This window comes from Anomaloglossus baeobatrachus, chromosome 2, assembly GCF_048569485.1.
Source record: "Anomaloglossus baeobatrachus isolate aAnoBae1 chromosome 2, aAnoBae1.hap1, whole genome shotgun sequence".
Lineage (NCBI taxonomy): Eukaryota > Metazoa > Chordata > Amphibia > Anura > Aromobatidae > Anomaloglossus > Anomaloglossus baeobatrachus.
Window position 1 is genome coordinate 397,082,609 of NC_134354.1, and position 26,037 is coordinate 397,108,645.

General features: G+C 47.1%; 1 protein-coding gene across 1 annotated transcript in view; it reads right to left on the reverse strand.

Moving 5' to 3' along the window:
- Positions 1-26,037, reverse strand: part of LOC142291505 (mannosyl-oligosaccharide 1,2-alpha-mannosidase IA-like) — a 259,237-nt gene that overhangs the window by 122,785 nt on the left and 110,415 nt on the right. Inside the window, exons 4-5 of the mRNA XM_075336074.1 lie at positions 2,526-2,641; positions 1,849-1,929 (exon numbers count right to left, since the gene is read on the reverse strand). Of these exons, the coding sequence (XP_075192189.1) occupies positions 1,849-1,929; positions 2,526-2,641 (197 nt within the window). The remainder of the gene's footprint in view (positions 1-1,848; positions 1,930-2,525; positions 2,642-26,037) is intronic.

Sequence of the window (26,037 nt, forward strand, 5' to 3'; positions counted from 1 at the left end):
GTGTCACTGTCCAAATATTTCTGGACCTAACTGTATATTCCCCTTGCATAGTCACTGGTGTGCATACCTTATCTCCATATAGTGATGTTTTTTAGGTTTTTGCACCCAGTTCAAACTTAAGGGTGCTTTACACGAGACGACTGATCGTGCGATGCATCGTCGCGGTCACGGCTTTCGTGACGCACATTCGGCATCATACACGACGTCGTCTCGTGTAAAAACTCTGAGCAACGCAGTATCGCTCACAAATCGTGAGTCGTGTACTCGTCACTCAGTTTCATAATATCATTTATTTTTACTTGTACCGGTTGTTCATTGTTCCCGTGGCAGCACACGTCGCTCCATGTGACACCACGGGAGCGATGAACTCTGCTTAACTGCATCCCACGGCTCCTGCCGGCTATGAGGAAGGAGGGAGGAGGGCGGGATGTTTACATCCTGCTCATCTCCGCCCCTCCGCTTCTATTGGCCGGCGGCTGTGTGACGTTGCTGTGACGCCGAACGTCCCTCCCCATTCAGGAAGTGGACATTCGCCGCCCACAGCGAGGTGGCTCAGTAGGTAAGTACGTGTGACGGGGGTTTCACGACTTTGTGCGACACGGGCAGCGATTTGCCAAAGTCCTCCGGTTGCACCGCCATCTGGGTAGTGGTAGATAGACTTTACGGTCTACAGCTCCACATCGTGTCCGAGAGAGGTTTTTAGTTTACCTCACGATTCAGGAGGGCCACCTGCAAGCAGCTCGATGTCAACTTGGACTTTTCGTTGGCCTACCACTGTCCAACAGCCAAGTGGAGTGGTTGAATCAGATCCAGACAAACGTCCTGTGGCACTTCATCAACGAGCACCATAGTAACTGGGTCAAGTTCCTTCCTTGGGTAGAATTCTCATACAACAATCACATGAGTGAATCCTCTGCCAAGTCTTCATTCTTAATAGTGTATGGACAATGACCCAGAATCCCGTTTCCAGTGGTGCTCACCTCTGGCAATCCTGCAGCTGATTCTCTCATCAAGACTTTCTCCAACATCTTGTCATTGTTGTTGTCTCCGACATTCATTCTGGTTCGGAGACAATGTATGGCTCTCTTCCAGATACAGTACATCCATCTCAAAGTGCCTTCCTACAAGTTGGGTCCCTGCTTTATCGGTCCCTTCGAGGTGCTCCAGCGGATTAACAAGGTACCAAGAAGTCGAAGCTCCCAGCCTCCCTAAGCATCCCCAATTCATTCCATGTGTCCCTCCTCAAACCTGGCATCCTGAGCCATTACTACAGGGATCCAGGTACTTCACCTCCTCTGGTCAGTGATGAAGACACCTTTGAGGTAAAGGTCATCCTTGCTGTAAAAAAGGTCCCAGGTAAAACTACTATTTGGTGGAGTGGAAGGCGTTTGTTCCTGAGGAGAGATCATGAGAGCAAAGGGAGAATATTAATGCCCTTCTCCCTAAGAGGTGACTGATAAAGGGTGTGTGTAAGGGGGGAGTATTGTAACTTCTATAACGGCATCCCTGTGCTGTCCTGCCTCCCTCCCCCGGCGTGGACATCGGTTCTCTCACTGTCCTGATCGTCCTGCAGTGGCTACTTTGTCCTCAGTTCAAGCTGACCCAGTGTAACCACTATTACCGTGCTCGCCCCGTGAACATAATATGGACCTACGTTCCTCTTTTGATACCAACTTTAGGACATGAGACTACTTATGCTTTTGTCCCTTATGTACAAGACCTATATGAGTACATCATGCATACTATGCGACTGAGTATATCACAGCTTTATACAAGGTAATGGTCTGAAGTATGTTTCCCTTGCTAATATTATTTAAGAAAACATTTTAGAAGTCATTTTTTACTCACCTCTTTTCCTGACAGGTAATAAGCAGAGAGTAACCCTCCTACGTATCGGATGTTAACTTCAAACAGTGAAGCCTCTCCATTCTAATGGGAAAAATATGAAATACAATGCAATATAAAGGATAGATGAGTATGCTTCATGTTGCTAAAAATCCATCATGCATGTATTTGTCATTCTCAAAGTACTGTATAACCATAAGTTGATCAGAGTAATTGCTTCCGGAGGGAGACACTTCTTCAGTTTGTAGACTAGTCAACAACAGCACAATTCATTAAAGCATGTAATAGATGTCTGAGGAAGTTATAAATTACATTTCAGGAAAGCTCCAGAAACAGAACAACATGCTATAAGAATTAGAAAATGTCCTTCTATTGTGCTACCCTGTGCTTTTCAAGTATAGGCAAGGGAAGGGCATGGCTTAAGATAAGTGGAGAAGATGGAGGAACCGGCACAATTAGAGTTGAGCGAGTTTTCCCCATTGACTTGCATTGCACATGTTATTCGGAATGAATACGCGAGTAGTAGACAGTACTCATTATATAGCGAGTATAGCGAGTACGAATAGTTAGGTACTCGCTCAACTCCATGCACAATACCTATGATATATTTCTGCTGTCTGTGTATACTGTGGCCAATAATGGATTAACGTGTATCGGCTTTTGATGAGAATTATTCTTACCACGTTCAGATCTAGGCTATTCTCAACCCACTTTGCTGCATCTTCAAACTCTTCCTCCAAATCCATTATGTAAAGAGTGTCCAGAGCATCCACTATTGTAGCCCCTTTCAATCCCCCTGTTTAAAAGAAAAAGATAACTGCGGTGTAATCCCATTTGTTTATGAAGATTTATGAAGATTACAAGTCAAGACTAAACAAACTATTCAAGTCCATTGTAGGCATAACAGCATCTGCGGGTAATATAAGACACACGCTGCTACTCTTGGAAAGACGCGGGGGTCGCCAAATCCATTCACACACAAGTCTTATTAAGCTTATGACTAAATACAAATATTTTTCAAGGATCCAATCAGAAGCTCTGCAAAGAAACAGCATTAAGGCTATGTGCGCATGTTGCGTTCTCTGCAGTGCGGAAAAGAACGCACCCTCTGGCAGACTAGACACTGCGTTTATAAAATAAAATGCATGCACAACGCATGCATTTTGGATGCTTTTTCCATGCGTTTTGCATGCGTTTTGGATGCATTTTTGACAGTGCGTACCCCCGGCAATTCAGCTCTGCTACATGCCGGCAGACAGCCAACACAGACAGAGTCAGGCGATGAGAATGAACTCGGAAGAACTGCACCCGACTTCATTGTCATACCACAGATCTGTCTGTGTGTGTGGTGTCCCGATTATCATCTTCGCGGCACACATCCCGACATTACCGCTTACATCACCGCACACATCCCGACATTACCGCCTACATCCTGACATTACCGCCGACATCCCCGCACACATCCCGACATTACTGCCTACATCCTGACATTACCGCCGACATCCCCGCACATATCCCAACATTACCGCCTATCCCCGCACACATCCCGACATTACCACCTACATCCTGATATTACCGCCAACATCCCCGCACACATCCCGACATTACCGCCTACATCCCGACATTACTGCCGACATCCCCGCACACATCCCGACATTACCGCCTACATTCCCGCACACATCCCGACATTACCGCCTACATCCCGACACTACCACCGACATCCCCGCACACATCCCGACACTACAGCCCTCATCATCACCGCACACACACCGGCATTACCTCAGTGACGTCCCCGCTGACAGCGCGATTCACTTCAGTTGCTGTGTGGAGCTCACAGGGGCGGCAGTGTTCTACTGCCGCTCCTGTCAGCTTCATGTAGCAGAGCTGGATGCGTCGCGGGACCTCTAGATTACGCCGGACCTGGAGGGGTATTTTGGGATTTTAATAAAGTGGTGAAAGAGGGTGTTTTTTTGTCTTTTATTCCAAATAAAGGATTTTTTCGGGTGTATGTGTTTATTTACTTTCACTTACAGGTTAATTATGGAAGGTATCTCGAGGAGATGCCTGTCATGATTAACCTAGGACTTAGTGGCAGCTATGGGCTGCTGCCATTAACCCCTTATTACCTTGATTATCACCGCACCAGGGCAATTCGGGATGAGCTGGGTAAAGTCCCGGGACTGTCGCTTCTAATGGATGCAGCAATTCCGGGCGGCTCCTGGCTGATATTGTTAGGCTGGGGGGCTCCCCATAACGTGTGGCGCTCCCCATCCTGAGAATACCAGCCTTCAGCCGTGTGGCTTTATCTTGGCTGGTATCAAAATTGGGGGGGACCACACGTCGTTTTTTTTTTTAATTATTTATTTTACTGCACGATATAGACCCGCCCACCTGCGGCTGTGATTGGTTGCAGTGACACAGCTGTACCTCAGCGTGGGGGCGTGTCTGACTGCAACCAATCATAGGTGTGGGGAATGCAGGGAATACGAGATTGAATAATAATGAGCGGCCGGCATTTTCAAAAGAGGAAAAGCCGCCGGAGCAGTGTGAACACCATGCAGCGCCGCGCCGGTGATCGGGGATCAGTGAGTATGAGAGGGGGGGAGAGACTGACCGACGGACAGAGAGTGGGACAGACAGACAGAGAGACCGACCGACAGAAAGAGAGAGAGAGAGAGAGACAGACAGAGCGACCAACTGACAGAGAAAGAGACCAACCGACCGACAGACAGAGGGAGATTCACTGACATCCACAGACAGAAATTGACCGACATTGACAGAGACTGAAAAGACCTGCGTTTTGCTTGTCAAGAAAGCATGCAAAAGGCAACAAAAATGCAGTCCAAGTGCATTTTGGTTGCGTTATGACCCACATCATTGATTTCAATGGATGGAGAATGCAGCTACAACGCACAAAAGAAGTGACATGCTGCTTTTTTTTCCGCAGTGATTTTGGGCATCCAAAACGCTGCGTTTACAAATGCAGCGTGTGCATTGATTTTTTGGCTTTCTCATAGACTTTGCTGGGGAAGCTGAACGCATGCAGTTACGCTGCAGTTCAAAACGCAGCGTTGCCGTGGAAAAAAACGCAACGTGCACACATAGCCTAATGGTGTAAAAAGAAAAAGGTCAGAGGTGCCCATAAGGCCAGGTTTATACAGCACAGTTGGTGTAATATTTATGACCCAATCCTAGTATTGACTTAGGTGTTATTTTTTTATATATATGTTTCCCATTTTATCAACCAGTATTAATACTGCAAGATGCAGTCTGATCTTGTAAATTTGGTGGTGTATGGATGTTGTCACAGTGGTTACGCGCGCACGTCCATAGTGCCATGCGACTCACTTCATTTGCATTTCAGGCTGCCATGCATACAGCTTTCTCAACTCTGCTGCATATCTCTGCTGTTTCCATTTGGCTGTATAGAGGGGATGCCAATTCCTGCAGAACCTTATCCCAGCTGTGTCCTGCAGGGTTTAACTTCCCCAGCCTATCCCTAAGCAGCAAGGGATTTATTGAGCAGTTACTCCCACCATTCCTCACCTGATCTTGGTTCTAGTTCAGTCTCTGCCTAGTTCTTTGATATTGTCTTTCCCGTTTTTTGACCCAGCTTGCTTAATTGTTCATTCTGACCTCTCTGCTCCTCACCTTGGCTACATTTATTGAATCTGTGCTGCCTGTACTAACTAGCCCTGAATAGTCTGACTACTTCTCTTGTCTTCGTCCACCTGTACCTCGCATCCATGTCTCTGACCATTCTCGCAGCTGCTGTGGTCTCAGGAATTGTCCTGGAGTGGTACTTGGTGTCACATAGTGTTCAGCTCTAAACTCACCAGGTGTCTTGGAGACGTCTGTTCACACTGCAGACTCTAACACGCCACCTGGTGCTTTTCAGTTGCTCAGTCAGACTCGGGCGTTGACCAGTTGTGTGCTTACTAGTGTTCAGTCTAAATGGGGCTTTACACGGTAGCGATATCGGTACCAATATCGCTAGTGTGCGTACCCGCCCCCATCGTTTGTGTGACACGGGCATATCGCTGCCCATCGCGCACAAAATCGCACTCCCCCGTCACACTACTTACCTGCTCTGTGACGTCGCCCTTCCTAAGGGGGCGCGTCGTGCGGCATCACAGCGACGTCACACGGCAGGCGGCCAATAGAAGCGGAGGGGCGGAGATGAGCGGGATGTAAACATCCCGCTCACCTCCTCCTTCCGCAATGCCGATGGAGGCAGGTAAGGAGATGTTCCTCGCTCCTGCGGTGTCACACACAGCGATGTGTGCTGCCGCAGGAACGAGGAACAACATCGCTAATGAGAGGTAAACGATTTTTTGTTTTAGGACGACCTCTCCTCGGCAAACGATTTTGACCGCTTTTGCCATCGTTTTAGGTCGCACATAAGTGTCACACGCTGCGATATCGTTAATGACGCCGGATGTGCGTCACTAACGACGTGACCCCGACGATAAAATATTAACGATATCGTAGCGTGTAAAGCCCACTTAAGTTCTGCTGACCTGTGGATTGCTGCTAGGGTCACAAGGTACTGGAGACCCATCACAGCTGCTTCGGCCCTTTAAAAGATGGTGGAGCCTGTTCCTCCATGCCGATTATAGCTTCATTTGCGAATACCAGTCCTTGTGCTATGGTGAACCTGTTCTGGTGATCTTCTATGCGTTATGTGGTATGTTGTGGAAATATCCTCTTTTGTTCATTTATATCTTCCTTGAATTTTTATTGCCTCCTGAGCACATATTGTGTTACCTCCATGTATGTGTGGGCAGTAAGTTTGAGTTTTGAGTTTTCCCTGTCTTTCTATTTGTGGTATAAAACCCCTTCTGTCCCGCCCTCCTCGGGGGTGGGGAAGAGAGGGTATAGTCCAGGGCAATTCAAGAGATAAAGTTAAGCCTCTTCACCATCAGAAGTACCTCTTGGATAAGGGTCAGCCAAGGCCCCCCTAGCCCTATGGCCAGTGTAGGCGCCCCTATTCCAGGTTACTTTGTCACACCCCATGACAGTTGGAGACTACTGGTGGCCCAGTCTGTCCTCCCTGTCAGGGGCTCTAGTGCAGGACAAAGTGCAGCCCTCTGACTGTTTCAGCCCAGCCCGTGGACTAGGAGAGCCAGAGGGCTGAAAACAGTGGACCGCACTGTACATGTACTGTATACACTGCTTGTGCTGTTCTAGAACCTTTGTGATTTTCGAGAATAGAAGGTGGATGGTACCCATCACCATCACCATAGCCGCCCTTCTCATGATGTAATCAGCTACCTTTGCCTGAATCACCAATAGGTTGTATGAGCCTAAGGAGTCCCATGGGTGGCATCAACTATATGACTTTAAAATCAAATGCTTCCTACTTCAGCATACTTTAGATAAATAGATATATTACACAACAATGTTTTATAGTGCATTAGATTGTGGAACATTTCTTTTGGACATAAGGGAAATGTACACACACTGTATATATTGCTTTGACACAGGTTCAGAAACTGCACACAGATGAAGTTTGCAACTTTGTATTAAAAATGACATTTTCCTTTACATTTATAAAACTTACTAAATCGATTTAATTGTATTAATATTAATAAATGTTATAGGAAAACGTCTTCTGGCCACTTGAGTATGTATCTAGACCCTGAAGGAAACTTGCTCGTGGCTATGTCTTGAGATTTGTCAGCTCAGTGTAGACATTCTTACATACATAATAAATGTCAAGCAGATTCTTCAGCTGTATGCGAATTCATGACACGTAGATGTTTCGCTCCCCAAGATTTTTTTTTACTCCTTTTGAGAAGAAACCGTGATGAATGACATTTGAAAATTTGCTTACAGAAAACGAAGTAAACAATATGAAATTAGCTGAAGGTGTTATAAATAAATAGTGAAATAAACAGACTCGCACAACATATTGTCTATAGCTCCAAGACCAACACATTATAAGCACGTAGCTGCTGTAAATACACTCAATATGTTCAATGTGCCACTCATATCTGTATGTGCCTGGGATCAGCTTTATTGCATATCGGGGTGTTTGTGCTACAGAGTGAAAGCAACTGTAATTTTAAGACATTCGACCGAGTAAACTGGTCATTTCTTCAAAGTGCCTTAAAACAAATAAACATTGGTCCCAACTTACTTAATAAAATCATGGCCTTATACCATAATCCGTCGGCTAGGGTTAGATGTAATGGGAAGCACTCGAGCTCCTTCGGAAACACTAATGGCACCAGGCAGGGCTGCCCGCTGTCACCATTATTGTATGACATCGTAATGGATCACCTGGCAGTTGCTCTGAGGAACAATCTAAGCATACAAAGCATCTCCGTAGGTCAACATAAACATAAATTGTCCTTATATGCTGATGATCTTCTATTATACGTCACAAATCCGAGGGTGTCTTTGCCTGTGATCATGAAGGAGTTCGACAGGTATAGCTTTGTGAGCAACTTTAAGGTCAATCTCACTAAATCAGACATATTAAATATTAATTTACCGACAACAGAACATCAAATGCTACAAAATCTTTTTCCATTTACTTGGTGTTCTTCCTCCATGCAATATTTGGGAATACGACTGACACTAAACCCTTCTCAACTTTTCCGACTCAATTATAAACCTTTACTCACCCGAATAATGAATGACCTGCAGAAGTACAAGGGGGTGAAACTATCATGATTTGGCAAAATTAACGTTATTAAAATGGACATCCTCCCTAAGTTACTCTACCTTTTCCAAGCTGCGCCGATAGCATTACCTAATAGTTTCTTTACGCAACTTAATACAGCATGCTCCAAATTGATCTGGGGGAATAAAAAATCAAGACTAGCGCGGAATTTTCTTTGCATCTATAAAAGTAAAGGTGGGGTGGGCCTACCAGATTTCAAGAACTATCACCAAGCAGCTGTCCTTGTTAGAATCATAGACTGGTTCCACGGGGCGGACGGAAAACAAAGGGTTTCTCTTGAGAATGGTCTTTCTTCAACCACATTATCAGCACTCCCTTGGGTCTCCAAGAAGTCCGGTCAACAGATCATGCTGTCTGCCTCGTTGACACGTAACTTATTCAGGATATGGGACACTGTAAGGCTATGTGCGCACGTTGCGTTTTTTCCGCGGAAACGCTGCGTTTTGAACTGCAGCGTTTTCAGTGCCAAATTGCATGCGTTCAGCTTCTCCAGCAAAGTCTATGAGAAAGCCGAAAAATCAATGCACATGCTGCGTTTGTAAACGCAGCGTTTTGGATACCCAAAATCGCTGTGGAAAAAAAGCAGCATGTCACTTCTTTTGTGTGTTGTAGCTGCGTTCTCCACCCATTGAAATCAATGATGTGGGTCAAAACGCAACCAAAATGCACTTGGACTGCATTTTTGTTGCGTTACGCATGCTTTTTTGACAAGCAAAACGCAGGTCTTTTCAGTCTCTCTCTGACAATGTTGGTCAATCTCTGTCTGTGGATGTCGGTGAATCTCCCTCTGTTTGTCGGTCGATTGGTCTCTTTCTCTGTCAGTTGGTCGCTCTGTCTGTCTCTCTCTCTCTCTCTATCTGTCCCTCTCTCTGTCCGTCGGTCAGTCTCTCCCCCTCTCTCATACTCACCGATCACCAGTGCGGCGCTGCACGGCTGTCACACTGCTCCGGCGGCTTTTCCTCTTTTGAAAATGCCGGCCGCTCATTATTCAATCTCGTATTCCCTGCTTTCCCTGCCCACCGGCACCTATGATTGGTTGCAGTCAGACATGCCCCCCACGCTGAGTGACAGCTGTCTCACTGCAACCAATCACAGCCTCAGGTGGGCGGGTCTATATCGTGCAGTAAAATAAATAAATAAATAATTTTAAAAAAATGACGTGCGTTCCCCCCTAATTTTGATACCAGCCAGGGTAAAGCCACATGGCTGAAGGCTGGTATTCTCAGGATGGGGAGCCCCACATTATGGGGAGCCCCCCAGCCTAACAATATCAGCCAGCAGCCACCCAGAATTGCCGCATCCTTTAGATGCCAAAGTTCCGGGACTCTACCCGGCTCATCCCGAATTGCCCTGGTGCGGTGGCAATCAAGGTAATAAGGAGTTAATGGCAGCAGCCCATAGCTGCCACTAAGTCCTAGGTTAATCGTGGCAGGCATCTATGAGACACATTCCATGAGTAACCTGTAAGTGAAAGTAAATAAACACACACACACGAAAAAATCCTTTATTTGGAATAAAAGACAAAAAAACACCCGCATTCACCACTTTATTAAAATCCTCAAATACCCCTCCAGGTCCAGCGTAATCCACAGAGGTCCCACGACGCATCCAGCTCTGCTACATGAAGCTGACAGGAGCAGCAGTAGAACACCGTTGGTCCTGTGAGCTCCACGCAGCAACTGAAGTTAATCGCGCCGTCAGCGGGGACGTCACTGAGGTAATGCCAGTGTGTGTGTGCGGTGATGATGAGTGCGGTAGTGCCGATGTTTGTACGGTGATGATGAGGGCTGTAGTTTTGGGATGTGTGCTGGAATGATGAGGGCTGTAGTGTCGGGGTGTGCGCGGTGAAGATGTAGGCAGTAGTGTCGGGATGTGTGCGGTGAAGATGAGGGCTGTAGTGTCGGGATTTGTGCGGTGGTGATGAGGGCTGTAGTGTCGGGATGTGTGCGGTGATGATGAGGGCTGTAGTGTCAGGGTGTGTGCGGTGAAGATGAGGGCTGTAGTGTCGGGATGTGTGCGGTGATGTAGGCGGTAATGTCGGGATGTGTGCGGTGAAGATGAGGGCTGTAGTGTCGGGGTGTGCGCGGTGAAGATGTGGGCAGTAGTGTCGGGATGTGTGCGGTGAAGATGAGGGCTGTAGTGTCGGGATGTGTGCGGTGGTGATGAGGGCTGTAGTGTCGGGATGTGTGCGGTGATGATGAGGGCTGTAGTGTCAGGGTGTGTGCGGTGAAGATGAGGGCTGTAGTGTCGGGATGTGTGCGGTGATGTAGGCGGTAATGTCGGGATGTGTGCGGTGAAGATGAGGGCTGTAGTGTCGGGGTGTGTGCGGTGATGATGTGGGCGGTAATGTCGGGATGTGTGCGGTGATGTGGGCTGTAGTGTCGGAATGTGTGCGGTGATGTGGGCTGTAGTGTCGGGATGTGTGCGGTGATGTGGGCTGTAGTGTTGGAATGTGTGCGGTGATGTAAGCGGTAATGTCGGGATGTGTGCGGTGAAGATGGGGGCTCTCTCTCTCTGCTAAAGAAAACTTAACGCAACGCGTTATTTCACTGGAATCCATGGCCTTTATTATCACACTATTTGCAAGGCATCCGTCACATGCGTTACACAATGCATTGTGACGGATGCCGTTCAATGCAAGTGTGAAAGTAGCCTTAACCTGAGTGACAGCACCGCTAATCGCGCTGCTCACTTCAGTCACTCAGGGAATTAGCGGTCACCGGTGAGTCCTTCACGAGTGACCGCTAATCAGGATGCCACACACAGACAGAGCCGCTGTATGACAATGAAGTCGGGTGAAGTTCACCCAAGTTCATTCTCATCGCACGACTCTGTGTGTGTGCTGTCAGCCGGCATGTAGCAGAGCTGAATTGCCGGTGGAAAGCACTGTCTAAAATGCATCCAAAACGCATGCAAAATGCATGGAAAGAGCATCCAAAATGCATGCGTTGTGGATGCATTTTTTTTTACAAACGCAGTGTCCAGTCTGCCAGAGGGTGCGTTCTTTTCTGCACTGCAGAGAACGCAACGAGCGCACATACCCTTATACAGAAACTGACTATATCTGCTGTTCCGGGCCTCATGACACTAGTATTTGACAATCCTGACTTCCCACCATGAGTGGGGCTACAGAGATTTTTAATGTGGATTAGACTTACTGATGTCTTGTCTACCTTTCAGATGTTCCCCACTCTATCAAGTTTGAAACGTTCCCTCCCTAACCAGTATATACCCTGCTTTACTTATTTACAGCTTTGATCTTTCGTACAAGCCCTCCGACCGGCTCAGGCATCAGGTTTGGAATTGACGCCTTTTGATTCTCTGCTGCTTCAGGATACACCTCCCCGACACTCTATCTCGCAGGTTTACTCAATTCTTACCCGGCAAAACGACGACATTAAGCCGTGGTTCGCAAGAGAATGAGAAAAAGAGAGTGGAACGGTACTTACCACTGACCAATGGGTATAAGCTTTTCTTTGTACGCATAAGCTCCCCTTGACTTGTAAAGCTCAGGAACAAAATTATAAACTTATCACCAGATGGTATAGATGTCCACTCGATTTAAACAAAATTTACCCCTCTGTGTCAGACTCTTGTTGGAGATGTGGTTCAGCCTCTGGCAACATGCTCCACATATGGTGGGATTGCCCATCGATTCAACAATTGAGGAACAAGATTTTTGATGTTTATATGCAGGTCTCTGGTGAGATGGTACCTAGAACCCCGCAGCTTGGCCTGCTTTACATGATCCCAGGGTCTTTTAAAGCAGTTAAACAAGGCCTTTTGAAACATTGCGTGACGGCGGCACATTCATTAATCCCGAGAACATGGCGGTCACCTGGTGTTCCTACTTAGGGAGACTGGTTTGCTGAAATGGACTTCTTAAGCAGGATGGAAAGATTGTCTTCCTACAGTGAGATGCACCCAGAGCGTTATTACTTGGTATGGCAGAGCTGGATTATGTTTCGAGACTCGCCCGAATTTGCAAGCTTTGGTAATGTCCTTTTTCTGGTAAAGGTATATCTTGAGTTGTGACACATTATCTATTATGGGATTCTTAAGATCCCCTTCCCTCTCCTCTTGCCCCCCCCCTCCTCCTTTTTATCTCTATTTCTATTCTTCTCACTTTAGTAGTTTGGCTTTTTATTTTCATTTCTCTTTTTTCTCTCCTTTTTTTTTTCTTTTTTCTTTTCTCATTTTCTTTTATTGTTTAGCAATAAGATTCTTATGTTTATATAAAAATTACCAGATGTCTGGCTTTTAATATTGAAGGATATATGGTTGTGTTTGTTCTATTTTATACTTCTAAAATTTTCAATAAAATTTTGATGAATGAAAACAAATAATTCCTAAATAAATCCCTCTGAAGTTTGTTCACATTGTGCAGAAGCTTGGGCAATTCCTTATAATTAGCTTTTCAATTCCAGAGTAATTTAAGTAAGTACCGTAATATTAACATTAAAGAGGTTTTCTCGAGTTGTATCTTCTGTAATGCTCGGGGTAGTGTGCTCCTGAAGATTGACAGTTCTGACTAGTCGCAGGTCCGAACTGCGCTCTCTCCCGCATGCTCCATATCCATGACCTAGGCAACGAGCTATAAACTTAAAAATAACTCTGTTCTTGAGCACAGAGAGGATTTTTACTTAGGGGTATCTGTTAGGCCTCTTTCACACGTCCGTGAAAAACCATGCACGTTTTTCACGGACGTGTCAAAGGTGCATTTTGCCCTCCGTGAGCCGTGTTTATGGCTCACGCGTGTTCTCTGTGTGTTATCCGTGATAACACGCAGAGAGCGGAAACTTTCTACTCACCTGTCCCTAGCTTCTCTGTCCGTGGTGCTGATCTTTGGTCTCCGTTCCTGCCGACTCCCCGCTGCTGCAGCTTCCGGACGCAGTAAAGTGAATATGCAATGAGTAAAATGAGTGGCGGTCGGAAGCAAGTGACAGCTGCGGCAGAAACTGCAGGGCTGGAGAAGGTGAGTAAAGTTTTTTTTTTCTCGCAGATACGTGTGTTTTCTCCGGCGTGTGTCACACGGAACACATCCATGTGGTCCGTTTGTGTTACATGTGACCCGTTTGCGTTCCGTGTGACACCCGTGATGCTGGAGAAAACGTGGACATGTTTACGTGTGGAGCACACGGGCACACGTATGCTCCACATGTATACACGGTCCATGGCAGAATACGCACGTGAACGCAGAACCATTGATTTCAATGGTTCTACGTGTGCCCGTGTCACCGGTATATGAGAAAACTGACCATACACGTACCGGAGGCACGGACGTGTGGAAGAGGCCTTAAGTTGCTTGATTTTACAAGTTGTAATACAGGCACCAGCATCTACACACTGTCTTGTCCCCAATCTCCCGGCAGAAACTTTTCCAGCTGCTTACCAGTGACTGCTCCATTTTCAGCCCCTGCCGCCAACTCCTGAGTTGTACACCACACAAGCCTCCTGAGAGCTCTCCTAAGGCATGCACATATGTGCGTTTGTGTGTGTGTGTGAGTGTGTGTGTGTGCGCACGCGCACCTTTTCTTAAAGGTCCAGTACGCCCTAACCTGGAAGTGCCTCTCAGCCTATGAACCCCCAGCAGGCACTTCTGGGTAATAGTGTGCTGGCCCTTAAAGAGCAAGGAAGGAGTGCACTCGTGCTCTAAGTTTACTCCTGAGGTATCCTGTGCAACGTGTGCAGGCCCCGGGAGTAGGAGATACCAGGAGTACATGTGGATGACAGTGGAGAGGCAGAGGAGGGTTCAAGTTGGCTGCAGCGGTGAACATGTCAGTGTCCCTGATGCAGGGGGGAAGTGTGACGCCCTGGACTATCCAGGTCGTCCCAGGTAGACACAACAACACTACACACCCCCTTCCCAGCCGCGCTGCACCGCAACACTACACCCTGCACCCGGGTCACGGCCCACCGGCCCAACATCCCCTACCCATGGAGGGGTCAACACCTAGCTGCGCTACTACACCGCTCCCGGGGGCCCCCACACCTTCACCGCAGCGGTGGTGTCTACAATCACCACCGTGGGTGGCGTCACGAACTATCCTTTCAAACCAAACACCCCAAATCCCCGCGTGTAGCGCCAACTCCCTTGCAGAGTGACGTGACCCCCGGGTCCGTGAGAGGCTCGAGCCACCACTCGCAGTGCGAGCACGGATCCGAGCGGCTCAGCGGTCGCAGCCGAGCCCGCGGGGCAGTACAGAAGCAGAATATTGCAGCAATGACAAGCAATACATTATATCTTGTGTGTGCAAATTACGGTGGAGGAATTTGGAATTCACTGTGGAGTTATTGTACAATGTTTGTGGGGCACTTTTGTTAGCATCACACTTTATGAATGGAATGAAAGAGGATTCTATGGGCTTCAGTAGAAGGAAAATTACTTTGTAAGGCTATGTGCGCACTTACCGGATTTTGCCGCGGATTTTCCGCGGGTTTTGCTGCATGTTTCGCTGCAGAAAATGTTCATAACATCTCTGCAGTGAATCACCAGCAAATCCTATGGAGAAAAAAAATCCTGTGCGCACTAGGCGGAATTTGACAGCTGCATGTTTTGCTGCGGGAATCCCGCAGCAAAAACAAGTGCATGTCACTTCTTTTCCGCACATCGCTGCGGGATTTCACTCCATTGACTCAATGTTAATCATGAAATCCCGCAGGGAATAACGCAGGCAGCAAATTCTGTGCGGTTCACTGCGTTTTCCTGCGTTATTCCCTGCGGTATTTCGCGGTTTACCTCCGGTAATGTGCATCGCCCGTCTGCGGTTTTGCAGGGAAGTGATGTCATTACAGGAAGAGGAAGCGGAGCAGAGAGTAAACACAAACACATCACAGACATAGAACACATCACAGACATAGAACACATAGACACAGACACATAGAACACACATAGAAAGAAAACGGAAATATAGAAAAAAAAGAACGTGGGCTCCGCTGCATATTTACCTTCCAGCCGAGGTAAGCACACAGCGGCGGCCCGGTATTCTCAGGCTGGGGAGGGAGAGGGGCAGGGGTAATGTCCCCCGCCTCACTCCCCCTCCGGCAGCCGAGAATATCAGCCGCAGCTGCCCCGGGACTGTCGCATGCAATATGCGGCAGCACCGGCGTGTCCTCGGCTCTTCTTGCCACCGTGTAGCAGTGGTGGCAAGGTAATACAAGGGGTTAATGTTGGTGGGGGACCACCGCCATTAACCCCAGGCTTGATCATGGCAGCGTCTATGTGACAGCTGACATGATCAACCCGTAAGTAAAGTGAAAAAAACACAGACACCGAAAAATCCTTTATTTTAAATAAAACCAACAAGCCTCGTTCACCATTTTATTAACCCCCCCAAACAAAGCTCCGGCGTAATCCACACAGCTCCGGCTCCTGCGTCCTGCACTGCTGACATCCAGCCGCGATGTGTCACAGACACAGCGCTGAATGAAAGCAGCAGACAGCAGAGGTAATTACCGGTCATTTCCCACGGCCGGTAATGTGAACTCCCTGCCGACCGTGGGAAATGCAGCGATCTGTCCTCTATCTATCCCTCTATCTATCTGTCTGTCTATCTATCTATCTATCCCTCTATCTATTCTTCTGTCTATCTACTATCTCAGAATTAAATGTATTTTTTTTTTTTTTTTTCTTCAATGTGCTTTATTGCATTGAATGCAATAAAGCACATCCCAACCCGCACGCGGCAAAACCGCAGCAATACCGCAAATAATACCGCGGTAAAACCGCGGCAAACCGCGGCAAACCGCATGCGGTTTTCGGGTGCGGTTTCCCCGCGGTTTTTTACCGCGGGTGCAGTAATCTTTGAGAGCATGCGGAATTCTCTCAAGGAAATTTCATTTCCCAGTGCGCACAGAGCCTAAGGGCTGTAAAATTGTGAGGTATGCTCTTCTGTGACGAAAATTATTATTTTATTATTATTTTATTTAAGTTTTCTTAGTTGGTGGGCCCCAATTGGAATTTTTGCTATGGGGCCCCATGAGTTTTATATACGTCTCTGTCTGTCTGCCCTATCTGTCTGAGGTAATACTGGATATACAAGGCACGTTGCAGTGAGAAGAGATGGCTAACATTGGCTATCCACCCTGTGTTTCTGAATGAGACAGTACATTTCCAGGTGAATGCAGTGCAGTTTCCTATTGCATGTGCACATAGTCAGCAGTGCTAATAATCTAGGATTTCTGTCAGTGTAACAAGGCAGAAGCCATTTTAATTCTATAGTGATTATCTCTGTAGACATAGCAATTGTGATTTGCTAATTAACATTATTTAGCCATTTATGTATATTGACATTTCCTTCAGTTATTTATTGTCTATACAATAAATTACATGCAATGATTAAATTCGCACAGTCCCATCGGGGTAGAAAATGCGGTCTTCTCCCGGTCTTCCTCAGCAACAGCCTCCTGCCAGTATCCGCTAGTGAGATCAAGGGTAAAAAAGCAAGTAGCAGATTTCAGGGCAGCCAACGATTCCTCAATGCGAGGCAAGGGGTAAGCATCTTCGTGCATGATCTGATTAATTTGTCGGTAGTCTACACACATTCTCATGGTACCTTCATCCTTCTTTTTCACCAGTACAAGAGGGGCGGCCCAGGGACTACAGCTGTCACGGATTACCCAGGCTTCCTTCATGCTCCTGAGCATATCTCTTTGATAGGTGGGTGAGTGCCTGTGGGTATGTGATGTTGTACCCCCTTTATCCACCCAAAATCCAGTGGATGTTTAGTAAAGAACTGCTCATACTCCTGGACAACCCTGTAGACCCCTTGTTTATGATGTGCGGGTGTACAGTTGGGCCCACATGTAACTCCTGCCACTATTTCTCTAACGGACTGATTTTCGGAACCTGCTACATGGATAGCATCTGCATTGACTACAAACAGCTTGGCAATAGTGGCATATCTGGGTAGTGTGATCTCCTCTTCCCCACGATTCAACACTCGCATGGGCACTCTCCCCTTCCGGACATCAACTACCCCCTTGGCCGTAAACACGGTGGGCTAATGCTCTGAAGGCAGGGGCTTTACCACTGCCTGGTAATCTTGTCCACGGGAGCCTACAGCTGCCCTGCATCAGATCATCATTTCACTTCGCGGGGGGCACTACAAGAGGGGCCATATCCATTACCCGCACACTACCTATCTCACCTCCAGAGAGATTTACCTGTTGCTGCTGCAGGAGGGCTCGGATCTCCCATTGTAGGACCCTCTGTTGCCCTGCTCCTGCAGTCTCAGACAGCTGTTGAAGCAAAAACAATACTTCTCCCATACAGTTCTCAATTACATTTGTGCCTAAAATGATCTTAGGGTTCCGATCACTAGGGTCATTTTGTACGACTATTAGGCCTTGCCTCTCCAACTCTACCCGGCCACCTTAATGGTCACCTCCTTGAACCCGATTTGAGTCACAGGTAACCCGTTGACGGCGTAGATGGTGATGCTGTCATCTGGTGGGGTGAGTTCATCATCAAGCCAAAATTTCTTATACAGTACATAGGAAATAGTTGTTACCTGGGAGCTGGTATCAAGAAGTGCGGAGGATGGGATCCCATCCAAGGGGATGGAAATGATGGGCCGTCCCCCTACATACCGCTCTCGCCAGTCTGCTGGGCCTTGAGAGTTTATTCCTGGGGATTGGCCCTTGGCCCCAGGGGTTGCCCGTTTAAAGGACAGCGCCGCGCATAGTGGCCAGTCTTCTTACACTTATAACAAACAGGTGGCCCATACCGGTCACTGCTCCGACCTTTGTACACCGGGGTCCTCTTTCTCATCCATGCGATTTCCTCCGGACAATCGGCTAGTTGGATCTCTCTCATCGGGATGGCTTTGGACTTGAGCTGCATCGCTTCCAGAATCCTGGCGACGTCATTACTCAGTTGCTGTACTTGAGCAGAAAGATCACTTGCTCCGCTCCCGGGTACTATTGGAGGGGCCGGTTCTGGTAGCGCTAGGGCAGGGGGCTTCACATGCAATGGAGATGTACCAGCTTGCCAGGACGGGAGTGGAGAGTCAGGAGCCTCCGGGGGCTGCAGGGCTTTGATTGCCTGCTCTTTTAAGGTGGCAAAATCCAAAGCAGGATGTTCCAGGGCCCACAGCCGGAGCTGCTTACGGTCCTCCATGGACCCTAGGCCTTTCAGGAACTGCTCCACTAGCATCTTGTTCCCCTCCGGCTCCCCAATATCGTTGGTCAGTCTCAAGGTCCGCAGCGCCGCTTGTAACTTTAAGGCATAATCCCTAATGCTGTCTTGGGGCCGTTGTTTACAACTGTAGAACCTCATCCTCAACTTTGCCTCAGTGCGGGTCTCAAATGCAGCCCCCAGTCTCTTAAAGATGGCGGGTACCGAGACCCGATCCTCCTTATTCCATGTCTCCACTTCCAATTCGGCTGCACCGGTCAGCTGCCCCAGGACTACAGACGCCCGCTGCCGTCCGGTCAGGGCATACATATCAAGGACGTTACATATCTTCTTCTTGAATCCCTGTAGTGCATCTGGTCGGCCATCATACTGCCGGAGCCAGGCAGCGCCAGGCACATAGGGCAGGGGTATCGGCATTATGGGCGCAACCGCCGCGGGTCCTGCTGCCGCCGCTCCTGTGGCCGGAGCAGCATCCACCTCACCGGCGTTACCCTGGTCCGGCGGAGGCAACGCCGCCACACTTTCATCGTCTGGCGCAGACATTCTCGCGCTCCCCCTCGGTTTTCACTCAGCATTCTTCTCGATGCTGTGGCCCTTTGGGAACTTCCGATTTCGGCCTCTCTCTCAGGATGAAGGGCAGCGCTCCTGCTTCGCGCGCTTTTGTGGGGAAGATGGCGTTTTGGCGCCAAAATATGGCGGAATATGGCGGGAAACAGAGGTTTTGACTCGCGGTTTTGGTCTTCAAGGCGCATGTCACACAGGTAAGTGGGTCCTGCTCGTATCCTGTTCGTGACGCCAGGAATTTGAAGTGTGCCGCCCCCTGCCAGCAGCCGGGCTGCTCGGATCCGGATCCGCGGTGGCTCGAGGGGTCTCCGGACCCGGGGGTCATGCGGTCACTCAAATAAAGGCGGGTATTTACAGGGGATTGTGTATTTACAGTGCGTGACACTACCCGTGGTGTGTGGCAAGGTGGAGTAACACCGCTGCAGCTGGGAGTACCCGGGGGTGATGGAGTGAGCAGCTAGGTGTTTTAACCCCTCCACGGGACTTGGTGATGGAGTTGGGGAGTGCCGTTGAGGGTGAAAGGGTCACTTGCGTACTCACTCAGTCCATCAAGCTGACACTGACAACTTGGTAAACCAAAGTTCTGGACACTGCTGCCGCTGAGGGGAGCTAGTTTTGGTCCTGTCCCCGATGGTGTTGCCTGATGATCTGTGACTTTTCCCCTGGCACTTAGTTCACTTCTTGGTTGGCCCCGGTAGTTTGAAACTAGTCGGGTCCCGCTCCTCAGTATGGCTAACTGTGGGAGCTTGCTTTCAGGGTTCACGCTTGGGATTTTCTGGACCGTTTTTGTGGAAAGCCCTATCCCCCTCGTTGCGCTAGTACCCCGATTGTGGAGCGGGTGGAGAGCGGATCTTGAAGGCTCCGTTCTCGTCGGGTAAATTGTCAAGTGCCTGGAGCTACTCCGTGACCTAGGGTCCATGTACCCCGTCGTGCCCTGGTTCCAGCCCGGTGATGGTACAAGGCCGCCGGCTGTCCTCCTCGACAGTTCCGTGTCCCTTTTCACGATCCCCTGCGACCGGGGGTCCAGCTCCTACTAGGCCCAGACAACCGTCTGCCACCTAGTTACTTCCAAGGAGCCCGGCTCCTGATCTCCTCTCTCCTTCACTTCCAACACTTCACTCTCTCTTTCTCTGACTGACTCCTGACACTCTTGACCTCCCCTTAACCAACCCCCCACGTTGGTGACCATATTCCACTCAGGCCGTCCATTGGTGTGTCTGGTGGGTTTGGTGCAGAGTGTTCCTAGGATTTTGATTAGCTGCAATACCCTGTGATGACCTGATAGGCCAGGGCGTCACAGATAACAGACAATTTTGACAATGTTAGTATTTTTGGCAACCATTTGCTGACCACTAATTTACTGTACGTACACTAGAGAACAATGTATGATCACTTGCTTTTTTGAGAAATAATGTAATCTACATTGATCAACATTTGAAGGGGATTTTTTGTAAGGGGTACACCATGCCACTAGAACAGTGTTTTACAAAAAATCCAAAGTTTATCAACATAAAACGTTTGTTTTGCCCAAAATGTGATGATCATAATTAGAGAACAGTAATGACTGTAGCACAGAGAAAGATTATAAGTACATTTCTGAAGGTAACAACAGTCATCAATCAGTAGGAAGTGTGCAGGCCTTTGCTTTGAATGACTCCAGCATATCTGTAGCGACAGGACATCACTAGTCGCTCCCACTGCTTAAGGCCCCCTTCACACGCACGTGCCGCGAGACACGAATTTTCCTTGCGTGTTGCGTTTGGTAAGTACGTGTCTCCGGTACGTGCGGGCAATGTGTGTTCTACGTGGGCTATCCACGATAACACACGGAGAACCGGTAATTTGCATACTCACGTGGTACTTGCTGCTGTAAAGGGCACTGATCTTCGGGTCCAGCCCCACCCACTCCCCGCTGATGCTTCTTCCGGCCGAGCGGAGGGGTAGAGATCAGCGGCCGTGACATCATGCCCACTTCCTTAACACGCTCATAATGTGCGGCGGTCGCCAGCAACTGTTTGCAGCGGAAGATTCTGCACGGCTGGTGGTGAGTATGTGTTTTTTTTATTTTAAAATAATGACACGTGTTTCTCCGACGCATGTCACATGTGGTATGTGTGCGGGCCGCGTGACACCTGTGCTGCCGGAGAAAAATGGACATGCCTCCGTATGGAGCACACGGGCTCATGTATGCTCCCCACGGAGGCACGGGTCAATGGCTGAACACGTGCGTGCACATAAATCCATTGAGTTTAATGGGTTTACGTGTGCCCGTGTCTCCGATACATGTGGGCACGGACTTTGCACGTACCGGAGATGTGCATGTGAAGGGGGCCTTAGTGTGATTTTGGTCCACTCTTCTTCCAGTCTCTTCCATAGTTCTTTGACTGTTGTGGGTTTCTTGGCCATAATTTTGTCACCAAGGATTTTCCAAAGGTTTTCTATTGTCTTAGATCAGGACTCTGGGCTGGCCATTTCAATGTTTCAATAGTTTCTGTTTCAAGGAAATGCTTTACCTGTTTTGTGGTGTGCCAGGGGGCATTGTCCTGCATGAAAATTGCTGGCTGATTGAAGGATGAGCGCAAGTAAACCCTTCTTTACACGTATCAATTTATCGTGCGTTCGCATGTGCGATCGCTCCCGCCCCCATCGTTTGTGCGATACGGGCAATTTGTTGCTTGTGGCGCACAAAGTCGTAAACCCCTGTCACATGTACTTACCTCCCGAAAGACCTCGCTGTGGGCGGCGAACTTTCACTTCCTGAAGGGGGAGGGACGTTCGGCGTCACAGCGACATCACACAGCGGCCGGCCAATAGAAGCGGAGGGGCGGAGATGAACGGGACGTAAACATCCTGCCCACCTCCTTCCTTCCGCATTGCCAGCGGCCGCAGGTAAGCTGCAGTTCATCGTTCCCGAAGTGTCACATGGAGCGACGTGTGATGCCTCGGGAACGATGAACAACTGGAGCACAGAAGGGCATTCAATTTTTTGAAAATGAGCGACGTGTCAACAAGCAACGATACGGTGAGTATTTTTGCTTGTTCACAGTCACTCATTTGTGTTACACGCTACGATATGTCAAACGAGGCCGGATGTGCGTCACTAATGACATGACCCCGACGACATATCGTTAGATATATCGTAGCATGCAAAGCGGCCTTTAGTAACCACATGTTGTTGAAGAAGGTTCTGATACACACTTACATTCATTCTGCCATGTAGCTGTATGAGAGGTCCAACTCATGCTGCAGAAAACATTCCCCAAGCCATGACACTTCCTCCATTAGCTTTCACTGACTTCTTAATACACATTGGGTTCAGTCTTTCCCCAGTTTGTCGATGAACATAATGTTTCCCATCAGACCCAAACAAATTAAACTTGCTTTCATCACTAAAATGAACTGTGGACCACTTCTTCGCTGTCCACATGACATGCTCGCTTTCATCACTAAAATGAACTGTAGACCACTTCTTCGCTGTCCACATGACATGCTCCTCACCAAGGGTGAGTCTAGCTTTTTGATTATTTCTGCTAATGATAGGTTTGGTCATTGTAGAGTGAGTTTTCTGTCCAAATGCTCTTAAACATTGTGACACTGTATGACAATACAGATCCTTACCCTTTTCAGTGCTGAACTGAAGAGCAATTTAAGCTGCAGTGTTGAAACAATTACCCATGGACATTCTCTGCATTAGCCTGTCCTCTCATGCATTTGTCTTTCAAGGGAGACCAGCCTTCTTGGGGGACTTGAAAAAGTTAGTGATGTTTTACAACATCAATGCAATATTCTCAAAATTACAGACTTGGAATAACCAACTTCTCTTGCTCTGGCTGATAGGATCAACCTTCATCTGGACAACCTGCTGCCGGAAATTTTTAAAAGAGGTCGTTCTTGAAGAATGGAAAAGATAGATGTTACAATATGTCACCAACTTGTTCATTCCATGTCTAGAAGACGTTGTGATGTCCTTAAAAATCATGGCATCAACTAATTTGAGTAAAACTGAAGATCTTAGCCTTTTCAAAATGTTGGAAATTATTGTGTTCAATTAGATATTGATCACAATCTTACTTAAGGGGCTGTACTCATTAATGCTGAGCATTACATATACTCAAGACCTGAAGTTTTGAGACTGACATAATTGTTGGTTTTCCCAAATCTGATCCTTTAGTGTTTTTAGACCTTAGTCAGATAATTCTATGGTTACTGAAGTACAGTTATAAATGTTTTGTTTTGTTGACAATACATCAAAGTTATACAAAGACTCAACATTTACAATGTGAACCCTTATTTTACTGAATTTCAGCCTGGCATGCTGGATGGATATCTGCTTCTAGGAAAAATCCTGACTGAGGGCAACTCCTTATTGCCTAATCATGGCTTGGTTTATCACAATTTTTGTTGGACAACTTGCTTTATCAAGATTGAGCCCCAGTTTTCAATCATTCTTTGATATGTTGCAAACAGTATAAAGAGGATTCCATAGGAGAAAATAACTAGAATCCCGCTGCTTCCTCCAAAATTATTTTCTCTGATGAAGCCCCCTTCAGACTGTTTGGGTTATCTGTAAGACTGGTTGTCTGAAGAAGAAAAGGTGAACACCGCCATAAGGTCTGTGACATGCCAACAGTAAAGCATCCTCAGATCATTTATGTAAGGGGATGCTTTCAGCCAAGAGGGTGGGCTCACTCAAATTTTTTTCCTAAGAACATTGCCCTGAATAAAGAATGGTCTAAACATCTTCCAAGAGCAATTCTAGGGTGGCACGGTGGCTCAGTGGTTATCACTGCAGTCTTGCAGCGCTGGGGTCCTGGGTTCTAATCCCACCAAGGACAACATCTGAAAGGAGTTTGTTTGTTCTCCCCGTGATTGCAGGGGGTTCCACTGAGTTCTGTGGTTTCCTCCCACACTCCAAAGACATACAGATAGGGAATTTAGATTGTGAGCCCCAATAGGGACAGTGTTCCTGATGTATGTAAAGAGTTGCGGAATATGTTAGCATTATATAACAAAAAAAAAAGAAAGAAAAGTAAGATTTCTCCCAACAATTCAGGAAAAATTTGGTGAGGAACAATGCTTTTTCCAATATGTTGGAGCATCATATCACAAAGAAAAAGTGATGGCTAAGTGGCTCGATGCACAAAATAAATTGATATTTTGGGACAATGTCCAGGAAACTTGAAAACCTGTGGTCGAGCCTCAAAAGTTGTGGACAAACAAAAACACAGAAATTGTGATAAACTACAAGCTCTGATTCGACAAGTGTCTGTTGCCATCAGTCAGAATTTGGCCGACAAGCTGATATTTAGCATGTTAGAGCAAATTGCAGAAGTCTTGAAAAATAAGGCTCAACAATATAAGTATTGAGTGTTTGCATATACGGTACTTGACGTATTTGTCAATAAAAGTTTAAAATTGTTCTTTAGTAATAATACCAACATCTGACTAAAAGATCTAAAAGGATTGAAGCAGCAAATCATGTGAAAACTTGTATCAGTCTCAAAACCTTTGGCCACAACTCTAAATAATAATAAATAAATACAGTATACATTGCCTCAGCAAATGGTTGCAAAAAAACTTTCTGGACACAAATCTTGTATGCAAATATTTAGTCTCACAAGACATTACAAAGAACACTTGGAGATGGCCCCACAACAATTGTTAATTATGAAGTAACTAAATCAATAAATGTTTTGGCCATATGCCGACAAGGAGATTAGGCCAAGTTCTCTCAAGACATAACAAATGCAAAATATAACAAAGACCTAACCAGCTCCAAATCCTATGCAATAATCACACAGTACAGTCATAAAATATTATATCAACACTGTCCTCTACTCTGAGAAAAATGCTTTGGACTTGAACGCAAGTGCCTATTAAAAGTCGTGGCAAATTTACCTATGTCAAAGAAGAGACTTCTGATTTTTTCTTGCACAACCAATGGTATCAATCTTATTTATAATGTGTCACACTTGGGCAAGGGAACACCCAATGCACAGCACAACACAGAGGTCATAATGGGGATGGAGAAGGAAAGGGAGGCCCTAATGATAAGGAGCGGGGAATGGGTCACGTCTTGACACTAACCTGTGTCTGAACCCTGAGCTCCCCCAATGTCCCTATACGAGTCCTTCCCCTTGTTGCCATCACGTGCCTAGTACTTACCTGTCCCTCCACTCACCCTGAATAGTGCCAAGGCTGGTGAGAGCACTAAATGTCACCACTACAATAATAAGACACAGAGGAAGGGAGAGAGACAGGGGGACATAGACAAAAAAGGTATACACCAACTATTGCAGCTAAACACCAGGTCTGCAAGAAACTCAACTCCAGCAACTTCAAAAGACTTCCTCCCTCCACAGTGCTCACTTCAGAATGATGATATTCTATAATTGGCGTCAAGTGATGGAACATGGGACTATTTAAAGGGAAAGTTAGTGTCCACAAATTGGCTGCTCCTGAGATTGAACTGACAAGGAACTACCAGCAAGGAAAAGAAACTAGCCCTTGCAGCACCAAAAGAAAGCAAATACGTTTAAACCCCAGAGTTTCCCAAGGACAGGAGACCCTCGTGACAAAATGTTTTAATTTATGATGCATTAGCTTTTCTTATAAAGCTAAAAATCACTTACTCAGATAAGCAGTTAAATGGCAAAACTCTAAATGCCTGTAGCCTCCACTGGAGGGAGCATGGGCGCATAATGTATATACAGCATCACTCTCAATAAAATAACAGTAATTAGTCATTCCTGACACATTTTATAAGTTATCTATCTATCTATCTATCTATATATATATA